Source organism: Hippocampus zosterae, chromosome 2, assembly GCF_025434085.1.
Source record: "Hippocampus zosterae strain Florida chromosome 2, ASM2543408v3, whole genome shotgun sequence".
Classification (NCBI taxonomy): domain Eukaryota; kingdom Metazoa; phylum Chordata; class Actinopteri; order Syngnathiformes; family Syngnathidae; genus Hippocampus; species Hippocampus zosterae.
The window spans coordinates 41,573,935-41,594,266 of NC_067452.1; the positions used below are offsets into that span (position 1 = coordinate 41,573,935).

Consider the following 20,332-nt stretch of genomic DNA (forward strand, 5'->3'; position numbering starts at 1 on the left):
TTTAATTGGCAGCCTTTTAGATAAGTGAGCCCAATTGAAGTGAAGGCACTCGGACCAATCAGCGCTCTCGGGGGGCGGGCTTAAGTTAACTTGGCCGTTGTAGTAAACGTGTGGCGCTTCATTGTGCTTCAGCAGCTCGGTGACGGCGAATCTTTCGGTGAGAGGTACGTGACGCACTTAGTTATTCGCTCCAAGCGGACGGCTAAACCTCTCCTATTGTCACGGGGATAATGATCGCCCTCTGTGAGACGTTGCTGTGCTTCACGGGCACAGAAAGGCGCAAAGTGTTGGCCGCAACCTGAAGCTAACGAGCGTTAGCTTAGCTACGACTAGCAAAGATGGCGCTGCCGTCAGAGTGGCGCACTGAAAAAGATATATATATATAACTTTATTGACAAATGTACCGCATACAGCAAATAGGTAAGCGATGTAAAATGTGCCGTCCCAAAGGAATATATTTTATCATATAACATATATGATACTTTTCCCGAAAGTATAGATAGCTGCATCAAAGGGTAGAGGCGGGGCTGAAATGCGGCGTGCTCGGTTGGGCCTTCGGGAAGAACCCACCGAGCAAAACACAGCAACTTTCCTTTCCATGACTGCTCCTGTTTTGTTACTATAGAATTTTACGAACGAGTCCTCCACGCCTTCCGACCTTTTATTTGGCGTGTGTCCTGTCCGCCGTCCTACGTCACCCGCGTCCGCACGTCACGTTAAAATTGTCCAAACCGTCAGAAAACGTTAAACGTAAGCAACCATACAAAACAAATAAAGAAAAGCGGACACAAACGGAACTCACCATTGGGCCACGCTGACGACGAAGTGAGTGTTTTCATTAACGAAAACAAACTGCGATGCCGTTTTTTTTCACCAAGTATAAGAACGGTCACCTGTCTGTGGCAGCCCCGCCCCTCTGAAAGCACCAGGTGAACATCTCCAACGTCAACAATTGGCAGTGTTTGTACCTAATCGACACATCGTCGTTTGTTTAACCGGATACAAAATAACAAATGAGAAAGGGTTCACTTCAATGTAGGGTTGATTTCTTTATTCTTATTCATTTATTCATTTCGGGGGGGGGGGCACTTTTGATCTCAGCCAGCCCAAGACGCACTTTGTTGTGAACTTGTCGGCAGAGTCGCCATGAACAGGATCCGAATCCACGTCTTGCCGAGCAGTCGGAACCGACTGACGCCGCAGCCGGCGCGTCCGCAGGAGGCTCAGACTTGCGCCTTCGCCCAGCGTCTGTGCTCGCAGCCGCGGCTGGACGGCTTGGATTTCTGCATCAAACACGTTCTGGAGGACAAAAGCGCCCCCTACAAGCAGTGCAATTACGTCTCCGCCAAGAACGGCAAACGCTGCCCCAACGCCGCGCCCAAGGTGGAGAGGAAAGACGGGTAAGCGCTGCGGGAAAAGCTCGAGTCTCCTTTTCCGTTGCATCGAACGCAAATATTCTCCGTTTGCACTTACTCCGTCATGTACTCACGTCTTGGCTTTCCGTCTCTCTTTGTTTTGAAGCGTGACGTTCTGCGCCGAGCACGCCCGGCGGAACGCCGCGGCCCTCCGCGCTCAGATGAGGAAGGCGTCGTCCGGCCCCTCGCCAGAGGCGCTCTTGTCACAGCTGAGCGGATACGATGGCGGTCGCTCGGAAGCCGCTCGCCTTCTCGGTAAAGGCCTGCCGCTGCCAGATGAAGGGGGGGGGGGGGGAGCGCAGAAGCCTCGGAGCGTTTTTGACAGTTCACTTTGGGCCGCTGTTGTCATGCGCGTCTACGTTGCATCCAGATGAGGACAGTCCAATGAGTGAGGAAGAACAGACTCCGCTGGTACTGGATCAGACGTGGAGAGGAGACCCCGAAAGTGAGGGCGACAGCATCGACAGCGACCACGAGGATCCGCTCAAGTAAGACGGCTGCTCACGTCCGGCCGAGCTCTGAGCGGGCGCGGCCTCGGAAGCGCAAGCTTGCTAGCTTGGGAAGACGATGTCGGACGGCTGTTTGCTTTTGACAAGTATGTTGCGACGTGTCCCCCCCCCCCCGCAGACATGCCGGCGTGTACACCGCCGAGGAGGTGGCGCTCTTCACCCGAGAGAAACTCATCAGACTGCAGTCCCTCTACATTGACCAATTCAAACGCCTCCAGCATCTGCTGAAGGAAAAGAAGCGCAGATACCTGCACAACCGCAAAATGGAGCATGAAACCATCGGTAAATATGGAGCCGCCGCCCCCACCCCCGCAAAATGTCGGCGTGCCGACCGGGGCCTTTGCTTTTTGACAACAGGTAGCAGTTTGCTGACCGGACCCGAGGGCCTGTCCTCCAAGGAGAGGGAGAACCTGAAAAAGCTGAAAGCTCTCCGGCGCTACCGCCGGCGCTACGGGGCCGAGGCGCTGCTGCACCGCCAGCTGAGAGAGCGCAGACAGACGCTGACTGAGGGGGCGCCGCAGGTACTCGGAGCCGTCATTCTTGATTTGCTACTAAATGACAAAACAAAAAGGGGTCACAACATGAACGTTGTCCCAAGTTTGCTTTGTCACGCCGCCGTGGGATCGCCGTACTTGCGCGTGCCTATTCAAGAGCTGCTCCTGCCATCGAGTGACGATTGATCGTACCGAGGAGCTGCGCCAAGCCCCTTTAGTCCATTTTTGGAATAGACGGGCGGCCGCCTGACGCCTTTCCTCATTTTGTAGGCCCAGTCGCGAGCGGCGCAGGAGAAGTGCGTTTCCTCGACGGATGGCGACCGCTGCCCCAATCCCTGCCTCCCCCTGAGCCGCCACTGCCTGGCCCGTATCCTGGCCAAAGACGAGCCACGTTCTTGAGCTCGCGCAGAAGATCGACCATCGCGGCTGACAAAAACCTCACACCCTGAGCGGGTCTTTCATTTTTTTGGGCGCTCCGCATGGGAGAATCTGTGTCACAGTCGCAGCATCTTGGGAAATATCAAGTGCAAAACGCCATTTTTAGAGGGGTGGCGGGGGCCATCAACAGCTCATCAATTATCATATGCATCAATCATTCTTTTGGCCACCGATGAATCGTTTAGGCGCCTGGCTTACCTTAGCATTTTTCCCAAATTGAAAGACAATTGCCAACGTCTGCTTTTACTTTGGGGGGGGGGGGGTGGCCAGTCAGCCGGAGGTGGCCGCTTCAACTGCCTTTGCCGTTCTTGGTCCTTCCTGACCACCTGATCGGGGTGTCGTGGGCCGCGCTTGCCTCTTGAAAATGTGGTTTCCTCCATTGCGCAACAATTGGCGTCGCATTCAAGAGCGTTTCCGAGCCGGCGGCAAAGCTTGGCCTTTTTTTTTTTTTTCCCCCTCAGGCGGAGTCGCGACTTGGCCGCTCGGCTCATCTGCTTGGTTTCCTCTCTTGTGGTTCGGGCCCCTTTTTTTTTTTCCTTGACGGCGCCCCCCTCAGATATCTTCCAGGACGGCAACCAGGTCCTGTTCAAGAGCTGTCCGGGCACCAAGGACGTCCCGTGCGAGCGTCCGGTGCACATGGGCCAGTCGGACGACCCCCGCTGCCCGCTTCACCTCCCCCTGCCGCCTCCCATGTACCGGCCGGAGCGGGAGCCCCCCCAGCAGGAGCATCCCGCCCCCGGCGCCAGAGAGCTGTACCTGAGCGCCGCCGAGCTCCGGCCCACCGAGAGCCTCCCCCTGGAGTTCAGCGACGTGCGTGCAAGGGGGCCGGGGGATGGGGGGGGGGCCTCTCCGGCGTTTAACGGGTCCGTCGGCCTCTTCCGCAGGACCTGGACGTGGAAGGCGACGGGACGCAGGGCCCGCCGTCCCCCCTGCAGTTCGACACGGCGCTGGCCCTGGAGGACCACACCATTCGGGCCATCGCCGAGGCGCCCATGGACCTGCTGACCGCCGACGACCCGGATCGGGCGGACCCCGACGTCGACAACGACGACGTCGCGGGCGAGCAGGTTCGTCGGGGTCGCTCGCCGCGGCCGGGTGCCCGGCCGCTTCGCTTCGGGTGACTCCGCCGTGTCGTCCCCGCAGGCGGAGGCGCGGGCCAAAGACGACGCTCCCAGATGAAGGAAAGCCGGCCCTCGCTTTTGCGCTCCGCACAGACGGCGGCGACCCGACTCGACGCTTTTTGAAGCGTTCGCCGACCGCTCTTTGATCGCTCGCGTTCGACGTCGCCCCACCTCGGCCAAAATGTTGATTGGCGTTTGCCGCCGCGGGGAGCGAAGCCTTCGGCGGAGCGCTCCCCGTCGTCATCGGCGACTCGGTAAACGTATCGCCGCTGTGCCGCTTTCCTCGCCGACGGGCCTTTGAGGGTGTGGAAGCGCAACGGAGTTTCCGGCAGACGGTGAGGAGGTCCCCAGATCTGAATACCGCATCGGATCTTTTTCTCATCGGGCACTTTGGTGCTGCTCTGCCGCATCTTTAGAATTGATTCATCCATCCATCCATTCATTGAATAATCTGGGGGGGTGGGGTGCGTTTTGGATTAAAGTCGAGTGCAAAATCATTCTCCCCCGTGACTGATGATTGTTGGCATTTTTGAACGGTGAAGCCGAAGTCTACACAGCAACGCTCGGCGGGCGCGACGTGGCGCAAAGGCGACCGATGCGGTTGCCGACTCATTCAGAAGGCCGGCCGGCGACCGATTCGTGCCAATTGGGAAAGGACGACTCGTTTGCACTCTTGCGCTTGGGGTGAAAGACGATTCCCAGAGGGTTAGTGATGATGGCTTTTTCCTCATTCTTGTGCCACGAATGGATGTCGCTTCAGCTCCCGGTTCGGTCCGTATCGCGTCAATCGTCAAAAGCGTTGGGCGCAACGTGTGCTTATTTGGCCGCTTCCGATGGACGACAACAGAAAAGCGGTCGGGTGAGTTGCCGAGAGGCCGAGATGGCCACGCGATGAAGGTCTCCGGCATCGGCAATGAGCCAAATAGTTGAGAGTTGCGAAGTTGTTGAGGAATGACCAGCGCGCCCCTTCTGCTCCAAGAACCGCGACCACGCGGTCTTCGTGTGGACCACGTCTCACCGGACCCTTTTTAATTATTTTTTTTCAGTCGGTCATTTGAGCATTGTGAATTGTCTGCGAATGAATGGAAAGATTCGGGAGTCGTGTTGGCGGTCGTTAGTGTTTTCGAATCAAATAACGGCTTGTAACACTCGACCGATCTTTTTCCCCCAATATGTGTAAGTGTCCATGTCCCAAACGAGAGAGCGCCAAATAAAAAGAGGACATGAAAAAGATGATGAAATGTTGGCACGAGTATGTGCCGGAGTTGGATTTGGCAACAAAAGGACGGCGTGTGTGTGTGTGTGTGGGGGGGGGGGGGGGGCGGGGGGGTAAAGGGGCGGGGCGGGAAGAGCGGCTTCATGCGATGACATCACTTTTCCTCAACCCAAACACGCCACAGAGGAGCGACGACGGCGACGGTGGGGAGGAGGAGAAATGAGCCCGGCGACGGCGGCGGGAGCTTCTCTCCTTTTCCATGTCAGCCCCATCGGCGTCGACGAACCTCCCAAGAAAATGAGGTAAGCGCCTTTTGTCCTCGTGTCCTTTTCGCAGCCGTGGACCAAGAAAGAGCGATGGGGGACTTGCTCACGACTTCCGGCCAAAGCTTGGCCTGCACGCCGCGTAAGGGCGGTCAAGTTTGGAAACGGGAACGGGAATGGGGGGGCCTGCCTGCCCGTCGGAGCCCCCGGCCCGGCCTTGTGGATCTTGGGCCCCATTATATTCCCCCCCGGCCCCCTCTTTCCCTTTTTTCTTGGGCGGCTGCTTGCCACACGTCTTGAAGAATGCTCAGCTGACTGAAGCAGAAAGACCCGGATTCCTTTCAAGATGGGGTGCCAAACGCACATTACACTTTCAAGCGTAAATTGGGGGTGGGGGTGCTTGTCTTTCTTGTCCCGGTTAAGTTCGTTGTGCCGTAAATCCTTCCAATGGCTTTGTTGTTCGATTTAGTTTTTGTAGCTGGCTAAGGTTTGGACCCATGAAGTGTTTTTGCCCAAATTTTGCGTGCTGGGGCAGCCCCCAAAATGCGGCTTTGACTCCTCACGATTCCTCAGCCCACTTTGGAAGAGAGCAGCCTTCTTGGCTTTCCGCTCACTCCTCTTGAACAGAGCAGAGCTGTAAAATCGTATCCGTGTGTTGAACAAAGGCTGTTTTCATTTCATTTCATTTCATGTCTATCTTGCTTTGTCATCATTCAGAAACACTCGGTCAAGTCAAGTCAAGAGTATTTCTATTCAAAGAGCCACGGCTGCACACAAAGTGCTGCACACGGAGCAATTGAACATGCAAGACAAATGGGCAAGAAAGGCGCGAGAAAGCACCAAACGGTCACATGAAGGAGTTGTTCTATTTTTGCAAAAGCGGCTCACGGCATGCCCGCGGCCGAGTGGCAGACGGCCCGTCATGATTGTGAATCGCTTTATTTCCCCTTCTGGAAATAGTCATCCGCGCGGCGTGACATTTTGGTCACGGAGCAAGAGCGAAAAGAAGGAAGTCCGCTTGCGCAAGTTTGCCGCCGCAACTGCGCGCTTGGCGTTTTCGACTTTCATATTGCTACAGGCAAAAACGTCACGTCACGTTTTAGGAAGCGCTGCCCACCGCCCTCCCTTGGGAATCCACATTGTGTCGTCCTGGTTTTGAATGATATTGCGATTTTGGCTCTGGCCCCTTGATGGACGGCTTGCCCGGCCGGGGAGCAACGCCGCGGCGTCATTTTGCGTCCACGGCCGGTGCAAAACGGTACTCCCCTGAGATATGGACAAAAACACGAGCGTTTCACCGCTTGGCTCCTGATCCACAAAGGCCATATTCATCAGAATGCTGCCGTGTTTAGACTAGTGGGGGGCGGGGGGGATACTGCCATTCCTCCCCCTGGAAATTGGAAACATGGCTTCAAATACGAAGCCAGAGTGTTTGGGAGCCCTCATTTGATGAGCCAAAAAGCTCCTTTCAAGCGCTAATCCTGTCCGCCGTGGCCGCTTGACAGCCGGCCGACCTCGGAGCAGCTCCAACCTCCCGAGTTCCTTCACCTGCGCGTTCAAATTTCGACTCCCATGTTACACTCACAAACGATTCCAAAATTTCATTCACAGCTGCGAGTTTCCTGAACGCAACGTACTCGGAGCTGCTCCGCCATTGGCTGACCGAGCATCATCCAACAGGGACCGCACTGTCTATGTGTGTGGATACGATTAGCCGCTCGGAGTAAATTGCTTGCGGCTCGACGGACAGTCGAGGAAAGCGACCTTTCCTGGCATGCTTTCCTTTTGACTTGTTCTTGTGCTGACTTGACTGGACTGCAAACCTTGCGCTAACCAGAGCGCTAACGAGAGAGAAGGCGACGGAGAACTTGGAAGCGTCCCGTGGCTGGCTCCACAGGTTCATTGCGCCACATCAGCTGAGCAACGCTGTGGTCTTGCGAGGTCCAGTTAGATAACAATGAGATGGAACTTTCCAGCAAATAGTCCGACATTTTTTGGACTGGATTTGGTTCATTTCCCACCGAGGGAAATTTATTTTCTATCAGAATATTGACGGTATTGCGCAAGAGGCAGCATCTCGCCGCCTTTGCTTTGGCCGCCGTGTACGTCGGCCCGCGCTCCGAACATGGGGCTCCGGCCACCATCGGGCAGCTCCCCCTGAGCCCGCGGGCCCCCCTCGCCCCCTACTTTTGGCGTGGACTTTTCTGCGTCGTAAGACCCCGCCACTGTCCGTCCCGAGCAGTGTGGTACCGATCCGGTTTTCCTCGTGCGAAGGGAGAATCCCAGGGCTCCCCACGGAGGCCAATCTCCTTGCGCAGAGACACAGCTCCGCCCCCCCCCCCTCCTCACGTGCAGGAAGGATATCCTCTCTGCCATTCCTTTGTGCTCTTCACCAGCGCAACCCCCTTCCTCTCTCTTCCTCTCGCCTGGTTACGGCAGCTGCGGGGTTAATGTTTAGCAGCGGCAGGGGCGGGATGCTGGCGAGGAGCTGAGGGGGCGGGGCCACAGCCGTTGTCGCGGAGAGGCCGCGCCGGCTCCGAGGAAGGAAGGACTCGCCGGCCGCGGAACAACGGCAGAGGCCCGGCCGGCCTTTGGGCTTCGTGCTTCTTGAAAGTCGGGCGTCCGGCCGCCGCGGAAAATGCCGGCAAAGGTGAGCCCGGGGGAGCCCGTTCCCTCCTCGCGAGCCCCCCGACGGCGGGGGCCGCTCGGATGGCGCGCGCGCGCAGCGTCGTGTGTCGAGGCGGCGGCCTGCTTTTGCAAGGAGCGAACTGACAAGGCGCTTTGTCTCCAAGCAAAACAAGACACGGTCGTGGTCGAGATGCACCCCCCCATCGTCCTCTGCATGCGTCGGATACGGCTAGCATCCAATACTCCCCCACCCTCCCCCAATATTGCATGTGCACCATTGGTCAAGGTTGGCGCGGCCAAACGTCAGACAGGAAGCGGAGCGACCCCCCCCCCCCCCCCCCCCCCGCGGGCCGCCCCGGCCCACCCGCCCGTGTCTTTCTCCCCCCGCGGCGTCACATCTCTTTGATCGTCATCCCAAACTTGAGCGTGCTGCCAATGGCTTTGGCCTACATTTTCTTTGCCGGGAAGATTTGCCCGCATGGCGGCGCCATTTCAGGAGCTGTTGTGCACCTGTGGTGGTTTTGCCCCCCCGCCCCCTGTAGAAGCTCCTGACACATGTGTCCGTCCGCGGTGGCTGGCGATGAGGTGTCGCGCTTGCGCTCTGAGCTCGGGCCCGGTTTTTGCACGCTGCGTCGCCGGGAGCCGGCCCCCGCGCGTGGTGGGGGCCAGACGGTGAGGGCGGATGCCCCGCGCCTCTAATCTCATTTCACTTTGACCTGAGCCGCGAGGATCAGGCGCGGCTGGCTGGAAGGCGCCTGTCGCAAAGGAGGAATTAAGGCGCCGGCGTCCCATTTAGGAGAAGTGACGGACGGGTCACTGGGTGGGCGGGGGGAGCTCACCTGGCCGCCGGCCGGACCGTTCCAATGAATGGCTCCCCTTTCAACTTGCCGCATGAGGCCGTGACAGCAAGGCGAGTGTCCCGTTTTGAAAAGGAGAGGGGGGGGGGGACACGGCAGACGGCACCGCAACCCGCTTTCAAGCTAGTCCCGATTTGCCCTCGCTTATTTTCCATTGGCCAATCTGGCGCACCACAAACACCTCCATCGCGTTGACTTCATTAGAACGACCCCACTAATTAAAAAAAAAAAAAAATCACCGGCCATGGCCATGTGACTTTTGCCGCTCTATTTCAATGGCCGCCAAGCGACGCAGAGTTTGGCGCATGGCGGTCCAAGATGGCGATGGCAAAAAAAAAGTGACCTTTTTTTTCTTTTTGGTCTCGCCTTCTCAGCTGGTTGCTTCTGCCGTCGGGAGAGCGAGGCGGCGCGGTCTGACGCCAGAGTGACGGCGCCAAAGGGGGAACGGAAACCACAGGTGCGTACGTGCGCGTATGTCCTTTCTCACAGGCACCAAATGTTTGTTGTTCGCTTGGCTTCTCTTTGCCTCATTCAGGTGCCGTCCACCGGCGTCTGCGTTCAACGCGAATGCGAGCGCCGCCAAAAAGTGGATTCCCGAGCTCTCGTTGGCGGCGTCAGAATTGCCGGCCCGTCCGGCGTTGCAGATGACAAGCATGGCGGCCGAGGCGCAGCGCCGAGGGAGCGGCCGCGACTTTGGCCCGGACGACGAGGCGGACGCAGAGTCGTACATGGAGGACAACGGCGGCGAGCTCGCCGTGCGGCTCAGGGAGCTGGAGGTGAGCCACCCCCCCCCCCCCCCCCCCCCCCCAAAATAGCTCTGCGCGGCTAAAGGGGAGCCGTCGCGTGTCGACTCTGCCGCGTCTCGGCTCCTTTGGCTCAAATCGGCCCACTTGGGCGCCGTGCAACCCAAAAACATTCATGTCCGACCTTCCCTCTCAGGCGGAAAATTCGGCCCTGATGCTGGCCAACGAGAGTCAGAGAGAAGCGTACGAGAGGTGCCTGGACGAGGTGAGCTCAAATGAGCCCCGACCGCCCGATGACGGCCTGATGGCCGAGGTGCTCTTTGCTTTTGTTTGTTTGCTCGCAGGTGGCCAACCACGTGGTCCAAGCGCTGCTCAATCAGAAGGTAGCCAAGCCGGCGCGCCGACGCGAGCCGTCCGTAAAAATGCGTAAACGTGCCTGCGTGTCATGATTCAGGATCTGAGGGAAGAGTGCATCAAGTTGAAGATGTTGGTGTTCGACCTGGAGAAGCAGAACCGAGCCCTTTGTGAGCTTTTTCAGCAGAAGCTGCCCGACCATCCCGCCGCTCACTACCAGGTGACCCGACGGCCTCCTTTTGGGACGCCCGCCCGTCCCGCGCCGCGTCCGCTTTTGTGCCAGCGGCCAAACCGTGAAAAGGGGACATTGCGCAATAGCGAGCCAGACGCCCGCCGCGTCACCGCCGTCTGCCCGCCGACAGGTGCGGGCGGGACCCCTCCCGGATGACGACGCGCAGCCGGCCCATGACTCCGCCCCGCATTCGGAGGCCGCTCAGACCCAAGCGCAAGCCAAGGTGACCGTTGCCAGCCGGGGGTGGGGGCCGGGTAGGTCGTTTGTGCAGCACTGACGGAATTGTCGCTCTGTGTCCGAAGGGGGACGGCCGCTCCTCGCCGGGCCCTCGAAGCCCCGCCCCCTCCATGGAGGCGCTTTCTCCTTTCTTCAAGAAGAAAGCCCGCATCCTGGAAGTCCTGCGCAAGATGGAGGAGACGGACCCCCTCAAGTTCCACCCGGTCACGGCCGGCCTGTCTTTCCGCGACTACGGCCGAGCGCTGGCGTCGGCCGAGGCCGCGCTGGCCGAGGCCGAGGCGCTCCGCCGCGAGTCGCGCCCCGCCCGCTGCCACTGCCCCCGACCCGACGCGCTCCGCCGCGTCAACGGGGACGGGGGGCGCACCTGCTGTTTCCACTGCAACGGGTGCCCGGAGGGAAGTCTGAAGCCGCGCGCCTGCGCCACCCGCAGCCGCAGTGCGCCCGCGGCCGACGGCTGTTGCGCCGAGCGCCGGGAGGCGGAGCGCGTTCCGCCGTCGGACGGCCCGCAACTGGATGGCTTCTGTCCGGCCCCCGAGCTTGACCCCGAAGTCCCCGAGCCGGGCGACTCGAGGACGGGCCCCTCCCTCGACGGCGCCGATCCGCCCGGCCCGATTCCCTCCTGCCTCGGCGAGGTCAAAAGCGACTCGCCGTCCAAGCTGCTCAAGTTCCTGAAGATCCCCCCCGCGGGGGACGGGCGCCAAGACTCGGGCCCCGCCGTCCGCCTCAGCCCCCAGCTCACCCGCAGCTCCAGGATCCCCTGCCGCAGCAACAACTACGAGGTGTACCGCTCTCCCGTCCCCACCCGGCGAGCCACCACCACCGAGCGCTGCGGGCCGCCCCCGCCGCCGCCGCCCGCCAGGTCCGAATCGTACCCCGCCGCTCGCTCTGCGCCGACGTCCCCCCCGCAAGCTGATGCCGCCCACCCCGCGTCCGTGAAAGACGGCGAGATTGCCGCTCGCCCCCCCGAGCCGGCTCGGGGCATCCCGCATTATGAAAACGTCTGCGGGCTATCGCCCGCTCACGCTCTGGAGAAAAGGTCCACCCTGCCCTCTCAAAGCAAAGGCGAGCGCAAGCTGGTCCAATCGCTTCCCGAAAGCGTCCTTGTCCCACCCGCTCAAAAAAAGCACTCGTCGTCCTCCGCATCCGAGTCGGCGTCGGATGATGACAACGACGATGACGATGACGTTCCGCTGTGGGCGAACCACCACAGCCTGCCCAACTCTTTGGCCCTGGGCCGCGCCCGCCCGCGCATTCCGGAGGAGGAGGAGGAGGAGGCCGCCCGGCCGGCGCTTCCCGCCCGAAGGAACGACTCGTCCTCCATCCCCAAGAGGCCCGCGGCCAAGTCGCAAGCCGATTCCGGTCGCCACGCCTTCCAAGAGCGGCTGGCCGCGCTGGGTAAGCTGAGGAGCTCGGAGGAGGCGGACGCCGGCGACCCGAGGAAGACGGCCGAGAGGCGCGCCGCCGACGCCGAGCCCTCGGACGGGAGGCCCGGGCGCCCGGGCTCCGCTCAGCCCGGGCGCCCGGGCTCCTCTCAGCCAGCGTCCCGCGCGGGCGCCGACGGCGGGTGCCCCGGCTCGCTCCATTTAGCCTGCGCGGCCAAAGGCGGGCCTCAGAGCGGCGGCGCTCCCAACAGAGTCCCGCCCAAGTCCCCGTCCAAACCCTGCGGGGGCCTCGGCAGAGCGGGCAAAGCCGCCGACGCCCCGCGCTACTCCTCCAAGTCGGAGGAGAGAGCCAAAAGGGGCGAGAGGAACCCGACGGCGGGGGACAGCCTCCCGCCGCCGCCGCCGCCTCCCCCCCGGCCCGCCGCGCCGGCGGAAGGCGAGGACCCGGCCCCCGCCCCCGCCCCCGCCCCGCGCTCGGCCATCGAGCAGAAGGTGATGCGGGGCATCCGGGAGAACGCGCTGAAGCTGCAGGAGCCCGCCGAGGCCCGCCACAAGGCCTCCAACGGCATCGCCGGCTGGTTCGGCCGCAAGAAGAGCAAGCTGCCCGCCCTGAGCCGCAAGGCGGACGGCGCCAAAGCGCGCGAGTGGAAGATCAACATCCCGTCGGCCGGCGGCAGGGGCCGCGAGGGCCTGGAGGGCCTCAACATCTCCACGCTGATGGAGAAGGCGGAGGGGCTGCGGCGGGCGCTGGAGGAGGAGCGGGCCTACGTGGAGAGGTCGGCCAGGGGGCGCTCCTGCGAGGTGCTGCTGGACCAGGCGCAGGGACAGCTGGCCGTCGTGTACCGGGGGGGCCGCTCCGACGGCTTCATGCGCCAGCTGCTCAACAGGTGGACATCGGGCACCGCATGTTGCCGCGCCGCCGTTTCCTCGTACGCGCGTTTCCTCGTAAGCGTACGCGCGTGCCGACGAGGCGCTTGGCCTCCGGACAAAGACGACGCCGTCCGTCGCCCAGCCCCTTTTGGGTTCCTTGGCCACTCTGAACGGTCTCCCGATTGCGGGAGCTGACCACCCACTGCTTGCTTGGTGCTTGCAGAGTGGACGGCAAGGAAGATGCGGGCGCGCCGCGGCGGAGGCTCTGCTTCGACCGCAAGACAGCCGGGCCCGTCTTCCCTCAGCAAAGCGACGCCGTCCTCGCTCATGCCGGCGACGACGTGGAAACGGTACGCCGTCGTCGTCGTCGTCTCCTTTCAAGCCTCGCTGAAAAATAACGAGCGGCTTTTGTCCCGCAGGCGTCCCATCGACTGGGCCAGATCACGTCAGATGAGAACCTGACGCAACGCTTTTCAGGTGAGACGGGCCGCCGCCATACCATCGGGATCGACGTCAAAATAAGCGCGTTCCGCTTGGGCTCCATCCGACGCGTTCCGCCGTCAAGCCGCGGCTCAAACGCCCGTCGGCGGTTTTGCCGTTGGGTTCCTTGCTGTCAGACAACCGCTGGCGCAAACCGAAAAGGCGTCCTGGAAGCGTTTCTCTTTCAGAGGACTTTATCATACCCCCCTGATGCTCGTGATCACCCCCCCCCCCCCCACTCCCCCCACAGGTTCGGGCGCATCCACCTACACGCTGGACAGCGGCATCGGCACCTTCCCGCTCCCCGACGGAGGGGCGACCGGACGGGGGCCGTCCAAGAGCAGGGCCGAGCAGCGGCCCTCGGGCTCGCCGGGGAGGGCCGGCCGACGGGCCCGCACCTTGGACCGGGAGCCCGCGTCGCAGGACGACTGCGAGGCCGCGCGCAAGCGGGCCCTTCCCGACGCGCGACACCTCGCCAAAATGGAGGCGAGAGGCTCGGCCGGCGTCCCCGGCGAAGGTGAATTTCAATCAAAGAGATTCGGCCTCTGACAGATCATCCAATCATCATGCAGAAAGGCTGAGCGTCCCGTGGGCGGGCCTCATGTTGTCTTTTTTAATTTGACCGATATAACCGGCGCCATTTTACGGAGCCATCAGTCGAGTCAGAAAAGTGTCAATGATGGTCTCCAAATTTGCTCTCTCACGACGCCGGCGGCTTGAACCTTTTTCCTGGCGTGCGCTGACGGTGCTCGGCGTTGCCTGTGTCCGTTGACAGACCAAGAGGCCCCGCCCGGGGCACGCGTGTTCTCCCCTCGCTCCAAGACGTGGACCTTCCCCAACCTCAAGACCCCGGCGGGACCCGCCGTGGAGTACCTGGCCGTGGAGGAGGAAGACCGGGAGGCGGCGACCTTCGGCACGCCCTTCAGAGCGGTGCGTTTGCTGCTTCCTCACACGTCAAATTCCATGAGAAACTCGGAAGGGGGTACCTGGCGACGACGGCGCATTCAACTGTGACAGCTGGCCGTCAATCATTTGTCCAAAATACGGACGCGGATTTGTGAAAAGTGACATTTGGACGTGGGCGGTTTCAAGCGCGCGCTCACTCATGGTCCTCCCCGCTATGCCGATCTTCCGCAGGGCTCGAAGGCCGGCGGCCCGTCTTCCAGCCGCGCCGGCGAGCTCGGCGGCCCGCCCGCCCCGGCCCCGTCGGGACCCAGCCGCCGGGGGAAGACCCGCGCCCCCGCCGTGGCCGAGATGAGCCGGGACGCCGGGCTGGAGCTGCTCAGGGAGCGGCCGGAGGAGGCGGCGTCACCGGGCCGGCCGCGGGTGCCGGAGACGCCCGAGTCCCTCAGCGACTCGCTCTACGACAGTCTGTCTTCCTGCGGCAGCCAGGGATGAGCGGCCCCGCCCCCTCGCCGGGACGGAAACTCAAAAGCGCCCGAGGTCCGCGCCGGACTTCTCCTACCCGCCGAGAGCACAAGTGGCGGCATCGTCGGGCTTCTTTTGTTGTTCTCAAGGGAACGAGGGGCGCTCCAAAAGTAATCTGAAATGTTTTCCCTCGGTTTGTCGGGGAAAAACTAAACTTTGACCACGCCAAGGCATTTCAAGGTCATGTCTACACGGCAGCAATAAGAACAAAGAGAGATGGCTCCGCCAGTCCACGAATATGACAATTTATTTATTTTTCAATGTACATGGCTCTCATCTTTTTGTAAGCTTTGGGTGAAAATGGCTCCGTTTCGAATGTCAACCCCGTCTCGCTGTTCATCCTTTGGACGAGGGCTCCCCCCCGGCCGCCCCTTTTTCAACTTTCTATTAAAAGCCTTTCATTCAAGCGTCACGCCGCTCAATTATTTGCAGCGCTCACGTTTGACTATCCAAATCGAGTTAACGGGAAATTGCGGGTGCGCCAAAGCACCGCACCTCGCTTGCACCGGGCGTGCTCTCGACACTTTTATTCGGGCAAAAGGTATCAAATGAAAACATGAACAAAATCAATTCTTCACAGTATGCGCTGGAAAAGGGAAGCTTCACTTCACTTTGTTTGGCAAACCATCCGACATCGGCGGGAGGGGAAAAGAAAAAGTCCGAGAGAATTCAAAGCGTGACGCGCGAGGACATCGGAGAAGGGCATCCAGTGTCAAAACCACACTCGGCTAAACATTTGAGAAGAAAACGACAACTAAGGGAGTAGCGGCGACTCGCTAAATGGGGGTCGGGCGTCGTCAAGTGACGCGAGCCGAGACTCCCCCTACAGGCCAGGCGGCGGCCCACACGGACGCAAAAACAATCACCCCATGGAAATGAAACGAGAAAGAAAGATCAAAGCGTTTGCCATCCCGCCGTCGGATGGCAACAAGTCGGCCGCAGAAATTCAATCCAAAGTAGCGAGCGAGCGGGCGGGCGGCGCCAACTGGCAGCACTCGCGCGCGCCAAGCGCTCTACTTCTTCTCCTTCTTCTTGTCCTGGAACAAGCAAAGAGCAGAGGCAAGATGAGGCCCCGGCGGACCCCTGGCGCGCCCCTTTTACCGACGCACCTTGTCGCCCAGGGCAAGGATGACCATCAACTTGCGGAAGATGGTGAGGAAGTCCAGGAATAAGTCCACGCAGTGCCTGCGCCGGGCGACAGCGCACCAACGTTTATGACGGCAAGAAGTGTGTGTGTGTGGGGGGGGGGGGGGCCTCGCTCACCAGACGTAGTCCTTGTCTCCGTTCTCCGCCTTCTCAATGATGAGCTGAGTGTCGAAGAGGACGAAGCCGCACATGACAAGCAGGCCCAGGTACATGTGAGCCTGCGGCGGGGAGGGGACGTGGGAAGAGGAAGGAACGAACAAATTCACAAACATGAAAGGTGAGGCGGACGCGAGAGCTGGCGGTTGACAAGCACGGCGGCGACTGACCTTGAAGAGCATCACGGACCCAAACAACATGTTGAGGAGCGACATCAGGAAGAGGATGGACACGCCGGACATCAGCGTGCCTGCCCGCCACCGCCAAATTACACACACACACACACACACACACACACACACACTGATAAGGGTGATGACATCCCAAGTCCCGGGAGCTCTTTGCTTTTGACCGGCGAAAAAAACGACCATGTATAGTAAGGCGTTTTTATCCGAAAAAAAATGACCATGACGTTTTTAGGTCTTTTTTTCCACGGCTAAAACGCTTTACTGTACATGGTGTTTTTTTCGTCTAAAAATGCCTTACTTGGTCGTTTGTTTTCGGCTAAAAACACCTTACTATACATGGTCATTTTTTTTCGGCTAAAAACGCCTTACTATACATGGTCGTTTTTGGGGCGGCTAAAAACGCCTTACTATACACATGGTCGTTTTTTTTTCAGCTCAAAATGCCTTACTATACATGGTTGGGGGTTTTTTGGGCTAAAAACACCTTACGACGCCATGGTCATTTTTTTCGGCTCAAAACGCCTTACTATACATGGTCGTTTTTTGGGGGGCTAAAAACGCCTTACTATACATGGTCGGGTTTTTTTCGGCTAAAAACGCCTTACTATACATGGTCATTTTTTTCCCGGCTAAAAACGCCTTATATACATGGTCGTTTTTTTTCGTAGAAAAACGCCTTACTATACATGGTCGTTTTTTTTTCGTAGAAAAACGCCTTACTATACATGGTTGGGGTTTTTTTTTTTGGCTAAAAACGCCTTACGACGCCATGGTCATTTTTTTCGGCTCAAAACGCTCTACTATACATGGTCGTTTTTTGGGGAGCTAAAAACGCCTTATTATACACACGGTCATTTTTTTCGGCTCAAAACGCTTTACTATACATGGTCGGTTTTTTTTTCGGATAAAAACGCCTTACTATACGTGGTCGTTTTTTCGGGGGCTAAAAACGCCTTACTATACATGGTCGTTTTTTTCCTGATAAAAACTCCTTACATGGTCGTTTTTTTTCGACCAAAAACGCCTTACTATAGTTTTTTTCGGCTCAAAACGGCTTACTATACATGGTTGGGTTTTTTTTTTGGCTAAAAACACCTTACGACACCATGGTCATTTTTTTCGGCTCAAAACGCCTTACTGTACATGGTCGTTTTTTTCGGATAAAAAGGCCTTACTATACTTGGTCGGACAAGCGAGCCTTTGGCGCGCTGCCAGTTGGCAAATGAGGTCGGCTTACCTCCGAGGAACAGGTAGCTCCTGCGTTTGGCATAGAGGGCGCTGAGCGTGAAGCAAATGAAAATGAGCGAGGTTCCCATGAAGGCCGTAACGATGATGCTAAACACAAACGGGGGACAAGGTCAGCGACCGCCTTACAAGACAAACAAATCATCCAAAAGCGGCTTACCTGGGGTTGACGGCGATGACAAAGTCCAGTGTGGGGCCGAGACCCACGCCTAGAGGGAAGAGAGCGGACAAACGGCGGGCTGAGTTTGCGCTCGCTATCCGGAGGACGGAGCGGAGGCCTTTGGCGAGCGCAAACCATTGAGGAAGGCGAATCCCGCCAGGATGGCCAGCCTCTTCTTCTCCGTGCGGGCGTCGTGCGGCGTCGCCGCCAGCCACACCATCATCGCCAGGGATGCCAGGGCAAACAGCACGCCGCCCTGACAAACGCGCCAGGCGTCATACGTCGTACGTCGCTCGCCCACCGCTGGCCGCCGTTGCCCCCTCCCCCCACTGACACCTTGTGCGCGACGTATGCTACTTGCGCGCATTTTGATCTCCAAATCCGCACAGCGACAATTTCCTTAACTAGAGTTTTACAACACACAAGACTTTGGGGAGTGTGCAGTGTTGGGTTTATGCTTTTGTTTTTAGCAAGGTGTAAAACGGGTTAAATCGTGCTACTGGTTCTACCATCATCATCATCATCAGGCGCGCAACATGCAAGAATGCACGCGGAGGCCGACCGAGGGAGCGCCGTTCAGAGTACCTGGAAGAGGCGCAAGACCACATGCGTGTAGGCGCCAGCCGCGGCCAGGAACATGCACGCCGCCAAGCTGGAGTAGACCTTCTTCAGGTGCACCTGGGTGGAATGAGATCTGCGGGGGGGGGCAGAGGCACACGTCTGAGGAGCGCGGCGCCCATTGACAACAAGTCTGACGTGCTAACGTACATTTGGGAGAACTTGAAGAGAGCATCCAAGTCGATGTTGCGGTCAAACACGTTCATGGTGCCACGAGAAGATGAGATCTGGGGAAAGAGAAAGCGATTACACGCCGCCTAGGCGCTTCCGAAAAATGGCCGCTGAACTTTGCTCCAGATTTTGGAGGCGAGCGATCGCGAATGCCGGAACTGCGTTTGCCGTCATTTGTCACGGAATGGGGGAAAAAAGTCGGCGGCTCTCGAGAAAAATCTCCGATCTTAAGGTCTTACAAACAGAAAAAGGGAAATCAAAGTACAATAAAAAGAAAACTTTTTTCAATTGCCACTCCTCTATCCAAAAACAGGACATTTTATTCTCCTTTTTTTCTGTGTTCGTTGGCCAAAAACCTGCATTGTCCATTAATGCGCAACATCTTCGACCGTTTTCCGTAGGCTGGCCTTGAGTGGAAAGGAAAGAACGACAACACGTCCAAACGAGGCGGTTCGCATTTCGTTCCCACTGGTTTTGTCGGATTAGATCTCTTTCGCTTTTGGGTGTGTCCAGTGTTGTGGGCGACGTCCGTAATGGTTGGAAGCCAGGGGCTTCCAACTCCTTTTTGCCGCGGGGCCGTCACGAATGTGAATCCAAAAACACGGACCATGGCCGTCTATCGCAAAGAGAAAACAAAAAAGTGTTGAAATACAATCACATTTATTTCAAAAGTCGGATTAGGAACCAAAAAATGGCTGCGAGCTCTCGGCATCTTTAGAGGTGAGGACACTTTTCAGTTGTAGTATTTGAGCGAGAAACATCGAGTCAATGCGCATCATTTGCTTTCGTGGGCCAAATAAAGCGAGTGACACCCGCGTTCTACAGTGTAAACGATCACTTCTCAAAGTTGTCAATTCATTTGATCATGAATTATTTGATTCATCACTTGCTGCGCATCCACGCGTTTTGAAATTGAGCTTTTGACAATAACAGAAATACGAAAAAAATAAATAGCCCGGAAAAGAAAAATCTCAACTAGATCAACACAAACAATGTGCGCCGCCATTTTGAAAAGGAGTCGGAAGAAGTACAAAGTCCTGGCCGACACTTCAGCATTACCCAAAAGAAATGTTACATCAAGAAGTGCGCTCCAAAATTCCAAAATAGAACGTCGTGTTATTTTAGTCCAGGAAACGAACGCGTAAACGCTTTTTGTTGTCGGCTTTTGTTTCAAACTGCCCGACGAGGTGAGTCGGGCAGTGAAATGTATTTCTGTTTTTTTTAATCCGTGTCACTTCCTACTTTGAGAAACGTTTCTTTCGTTTTTCGCTCGGCTTCCAAAAGAGTGTCTTTGTCGATGCCGATTCTTGTTCTTGTTCGTCGGCAGCGCACAAGACACAACGAGCCAGAGCAGATGCGTCGGTTCGCCCGTCGATTTCATACATTAGCAAAACTCGCCGCCCCCAACACTTGACTCGTGTCGAGTCGCTTTCGAGAACAATTTTGTGTGTTACGTACCAAAAAAGAAGGGAGGAAAACAAGTATTTGAAACGTGGCGATCACCGGTTAGTTGTTTGGTTTGTCGCTCGCCCGCTACGCGTTCATAGCCCGCCAAGCTAAGGTCGGCAAGCGAGGCCGCAAATTGCAACATTTCGCCAATTAACTCGAAAACACCAAACGTCAAGTCATCCGTGCAATATTTCGAGGTTTCCCGAGGGCGCTGTGTGCGCGTCTTTCACCTGGCCTGTGCTTCTGAGGTCCCGAGTTGGCTTTGTGGCCCTTTCGCGGAATCGTTTCGTCTCTCTCCGTTTCGCTTTGAGTCCCGTTTGGAAAAGCCAGGACGTGTCACGCAAGCGCAAGCGGGGTGCGGCGACGTCACTGCGGAAACGCCCAGAGACGCGCACGCCACTTTTGCACGATGCCTTTTTGACCCATGGTTATTTCACTCACTCCAAATTTGAACACTCAACCAAAATACACTTTAGGATGCGTGTACTATTTGGACTGTACAAATGTGACGAAATGGAGGTTGAGCTATATG

At 58.1% G+C, this 20,332-nt stretch overlaps 3 protein-coding genes across 7 annotated transcripts; 2 read left to right on the forward strand and 1 right to left on the reverse strand.

Annotated features, from left to right (window-relative positions):
* Positions 1-68: 68 nt before the first annotated feature.
* LOC127596178 (KAT8 regulatory NSL complex subunit 2-like) lies at positions 69-4,160 on the forward strand. The gene is made up of 10 exons (XM_052058372.1): positions 69-164; positions 1,140-1,400; positions 1,522-1,670; positions 1,786-1,903; positions 2,043-2,206; positions 2,282-2,445; positions 2,689-2,785; positions 3,413-3,666; positions 3,741-3,923; positions 4,000-4,160. The coding sequence occupies exons 2-10, from the start codon at positions 1,147-1,149 to the stop codon at positions 4,033-4,035; spliced, it is 1,419 nt and encodes a 472-aa protein (XP_051914332.1). The 5' UTR covers positions 69-164; positions 1,140-1,146; the 3' UTR covers positions 4,036-4,160.
* A 1,167-nt stretch (positions 4,161-5,327) lies between these two features.
* LOC127596172 (nck-associated protein 5-like) lies at positions 5,328-15,073 on the forward strand. Of its 4 annotated transcripts, none has more exons than XM_052058361.1 (13): positions 5,328-5,495; positions 9,316-9,398; positions 9,477-9,717; positions 9,881-9,949; positions 10,029-10,067; positions 10,139-10,258; positions 10,401-10,493; positions 10,573-12,776; positions 12,983-13,109; positions 13,179-13,236; positions 13,490-13,756; positions 14,015-14,169; positions 14,377-15,073. In XM_052058361.1, the coding sequence occupies exons 3-13, from the start codon at positions 9,586-9,588 to the stop codon at positions 14,635-14,637; spliced, it is 3,525 nt and encodes a 1,174-aa protein (XP_051914321.1). In that variant the 5' UTR covers positions 5,328-5,495; positions 9,316-9,398; positions 9,477-9,585; the 3' UTR covers positions 14,638-15,073. The 4 variants fall into 4 exon arrangements, with proteins under 4 accessions (XP_051914321.1, XP_051914322.1, XP_051914320.1 ...); XM_052058362.1 differs by having other exon boundaries at positions 9,586-9,717; XM_052058363.1 differs by lacking the exon at positions 5,328-5,495 and adding an exon at positions 7,936-8,106 and having other exon boundaries at positions 9,586-9,717.
* On the reverse strand, positions 9,344-20,184 carry LOC127596184 (probable Bax inhibitor 1). 2 transcript variants are annotated; one of them, XM_052058381.1, is made up of 11 exons: positions 20,031-20,184; positions 18,331-18,407; positions 18,148-18,256; positions 17,698-17,818; positions 17,563-17,611; positions 17,395-17,492; positions 16,140-16,219; positions 15,931-16,031; positions 15,777-15,852; positions 15,663-15,704; positions 9,344-9,354 (listed from the first exon to the last, which is right to left on the reverse strand). In XM_052058381.1, the coding sequence occupies exons 2-10, from the start codon at positions 18,384-18,386 to the stop codon at positions 15,681-15,683; spliced, it is 714 nt and encodes a 237-aa protein (XP_051914341.1). In that variant the 5' UTR covers positions 18,387-18,407; positions 20,031-20,184; the 3' UTR covers positions 9,344-9,354; positions 15,663-15,680. The 2 variants fall into 2 exon arrangements, with proteins under 2 accessions (XP_051914341.1, XP_051914340.1); XM_052058380.1 differs by lacking the exon at positions 9,344-9,354 and having other exon boundaries at positions 15,180-15,704; positions 20,031-20,180.
* Positions 20,185-20,332: the final 148 nt, after the last annotated feature.

What these genes read in the sequence shown, in the direction of transcription:
- LOC127596178 (XM_052058372.1), top strand. Translation starts at nt 1,147, where the DNA reads ATGAACAGGATCCGAATCCACGTCTTGCCGAGCAGTCGGAACCGACTG. An exon ending in AATGGAGCATGAAACCATCG is followed by an intron (nt 2,207 to 2,281) that starts GTAAATATGGAG and finishes TTTTGACAACAG; the next exon opens with GTAGCAGTTTGCTGACCGGA. An exon ending in TGACTGAGGGGGCGCCGCAG is followed by an intron (nt 2,446 to 2,688) that starts GTACTCGGAGCC and finishes CTCATTTTGTAG; the next exon opens with GCCCAGTCGCGAGCGGCGCA.
- LOC127596184 (XM_052058381.1), bottom strand. Translation starts at nt 18,386, where the DNA reads ATGAACGTGTTTGACCGCAACATCGACTTGGATGCTCTCTTCAAGTTC. An exon ending in GAGCTACCTGTTCCTCGGAG is followed by an intron (nt 16,220 to 17,394) that starts GTAAGCCGACCT and finishes GGTGGCGGGCAG; the next exon opens with GCACGCTGATGTCCGGCGTG. An exon ending in GGTCCGTGATGCTCTTCAAG is followed by an intron (nt 16,032 to 16,139) that starts GTCAGTCGCCGC and finishes TCCCCGCCGCAG; the next exon opens with GCTCACATGTACCTGGGCCT.
- LOC127596172 (XM_052058360.1), top strand. Translation starts at nt 5,413, where the DNA reads ATGAGCCCGGCGACGGCGGCGGGAGCTTCTCTCCTTTTCCATGTCAGC. An exon ending in TGCGGCTCAGGGAGCTGGAG is followed by an intron (nt 9,718 to 9,880) that starts GTGAGCCACCCC and finishes CTTCCCTCTCAG; the next exon opens with GCGGAAAATTCGGCCCTGAT. An exon ending in AAGCGCTGCTCAATCAGAAG is followed by an intron (nt 10,068 to 10,138) that starts GTAGCCAAGCCG and finishes GTCATGATTCAG; the next exon opens with GATCTGAGGGAAGAGTGCAT.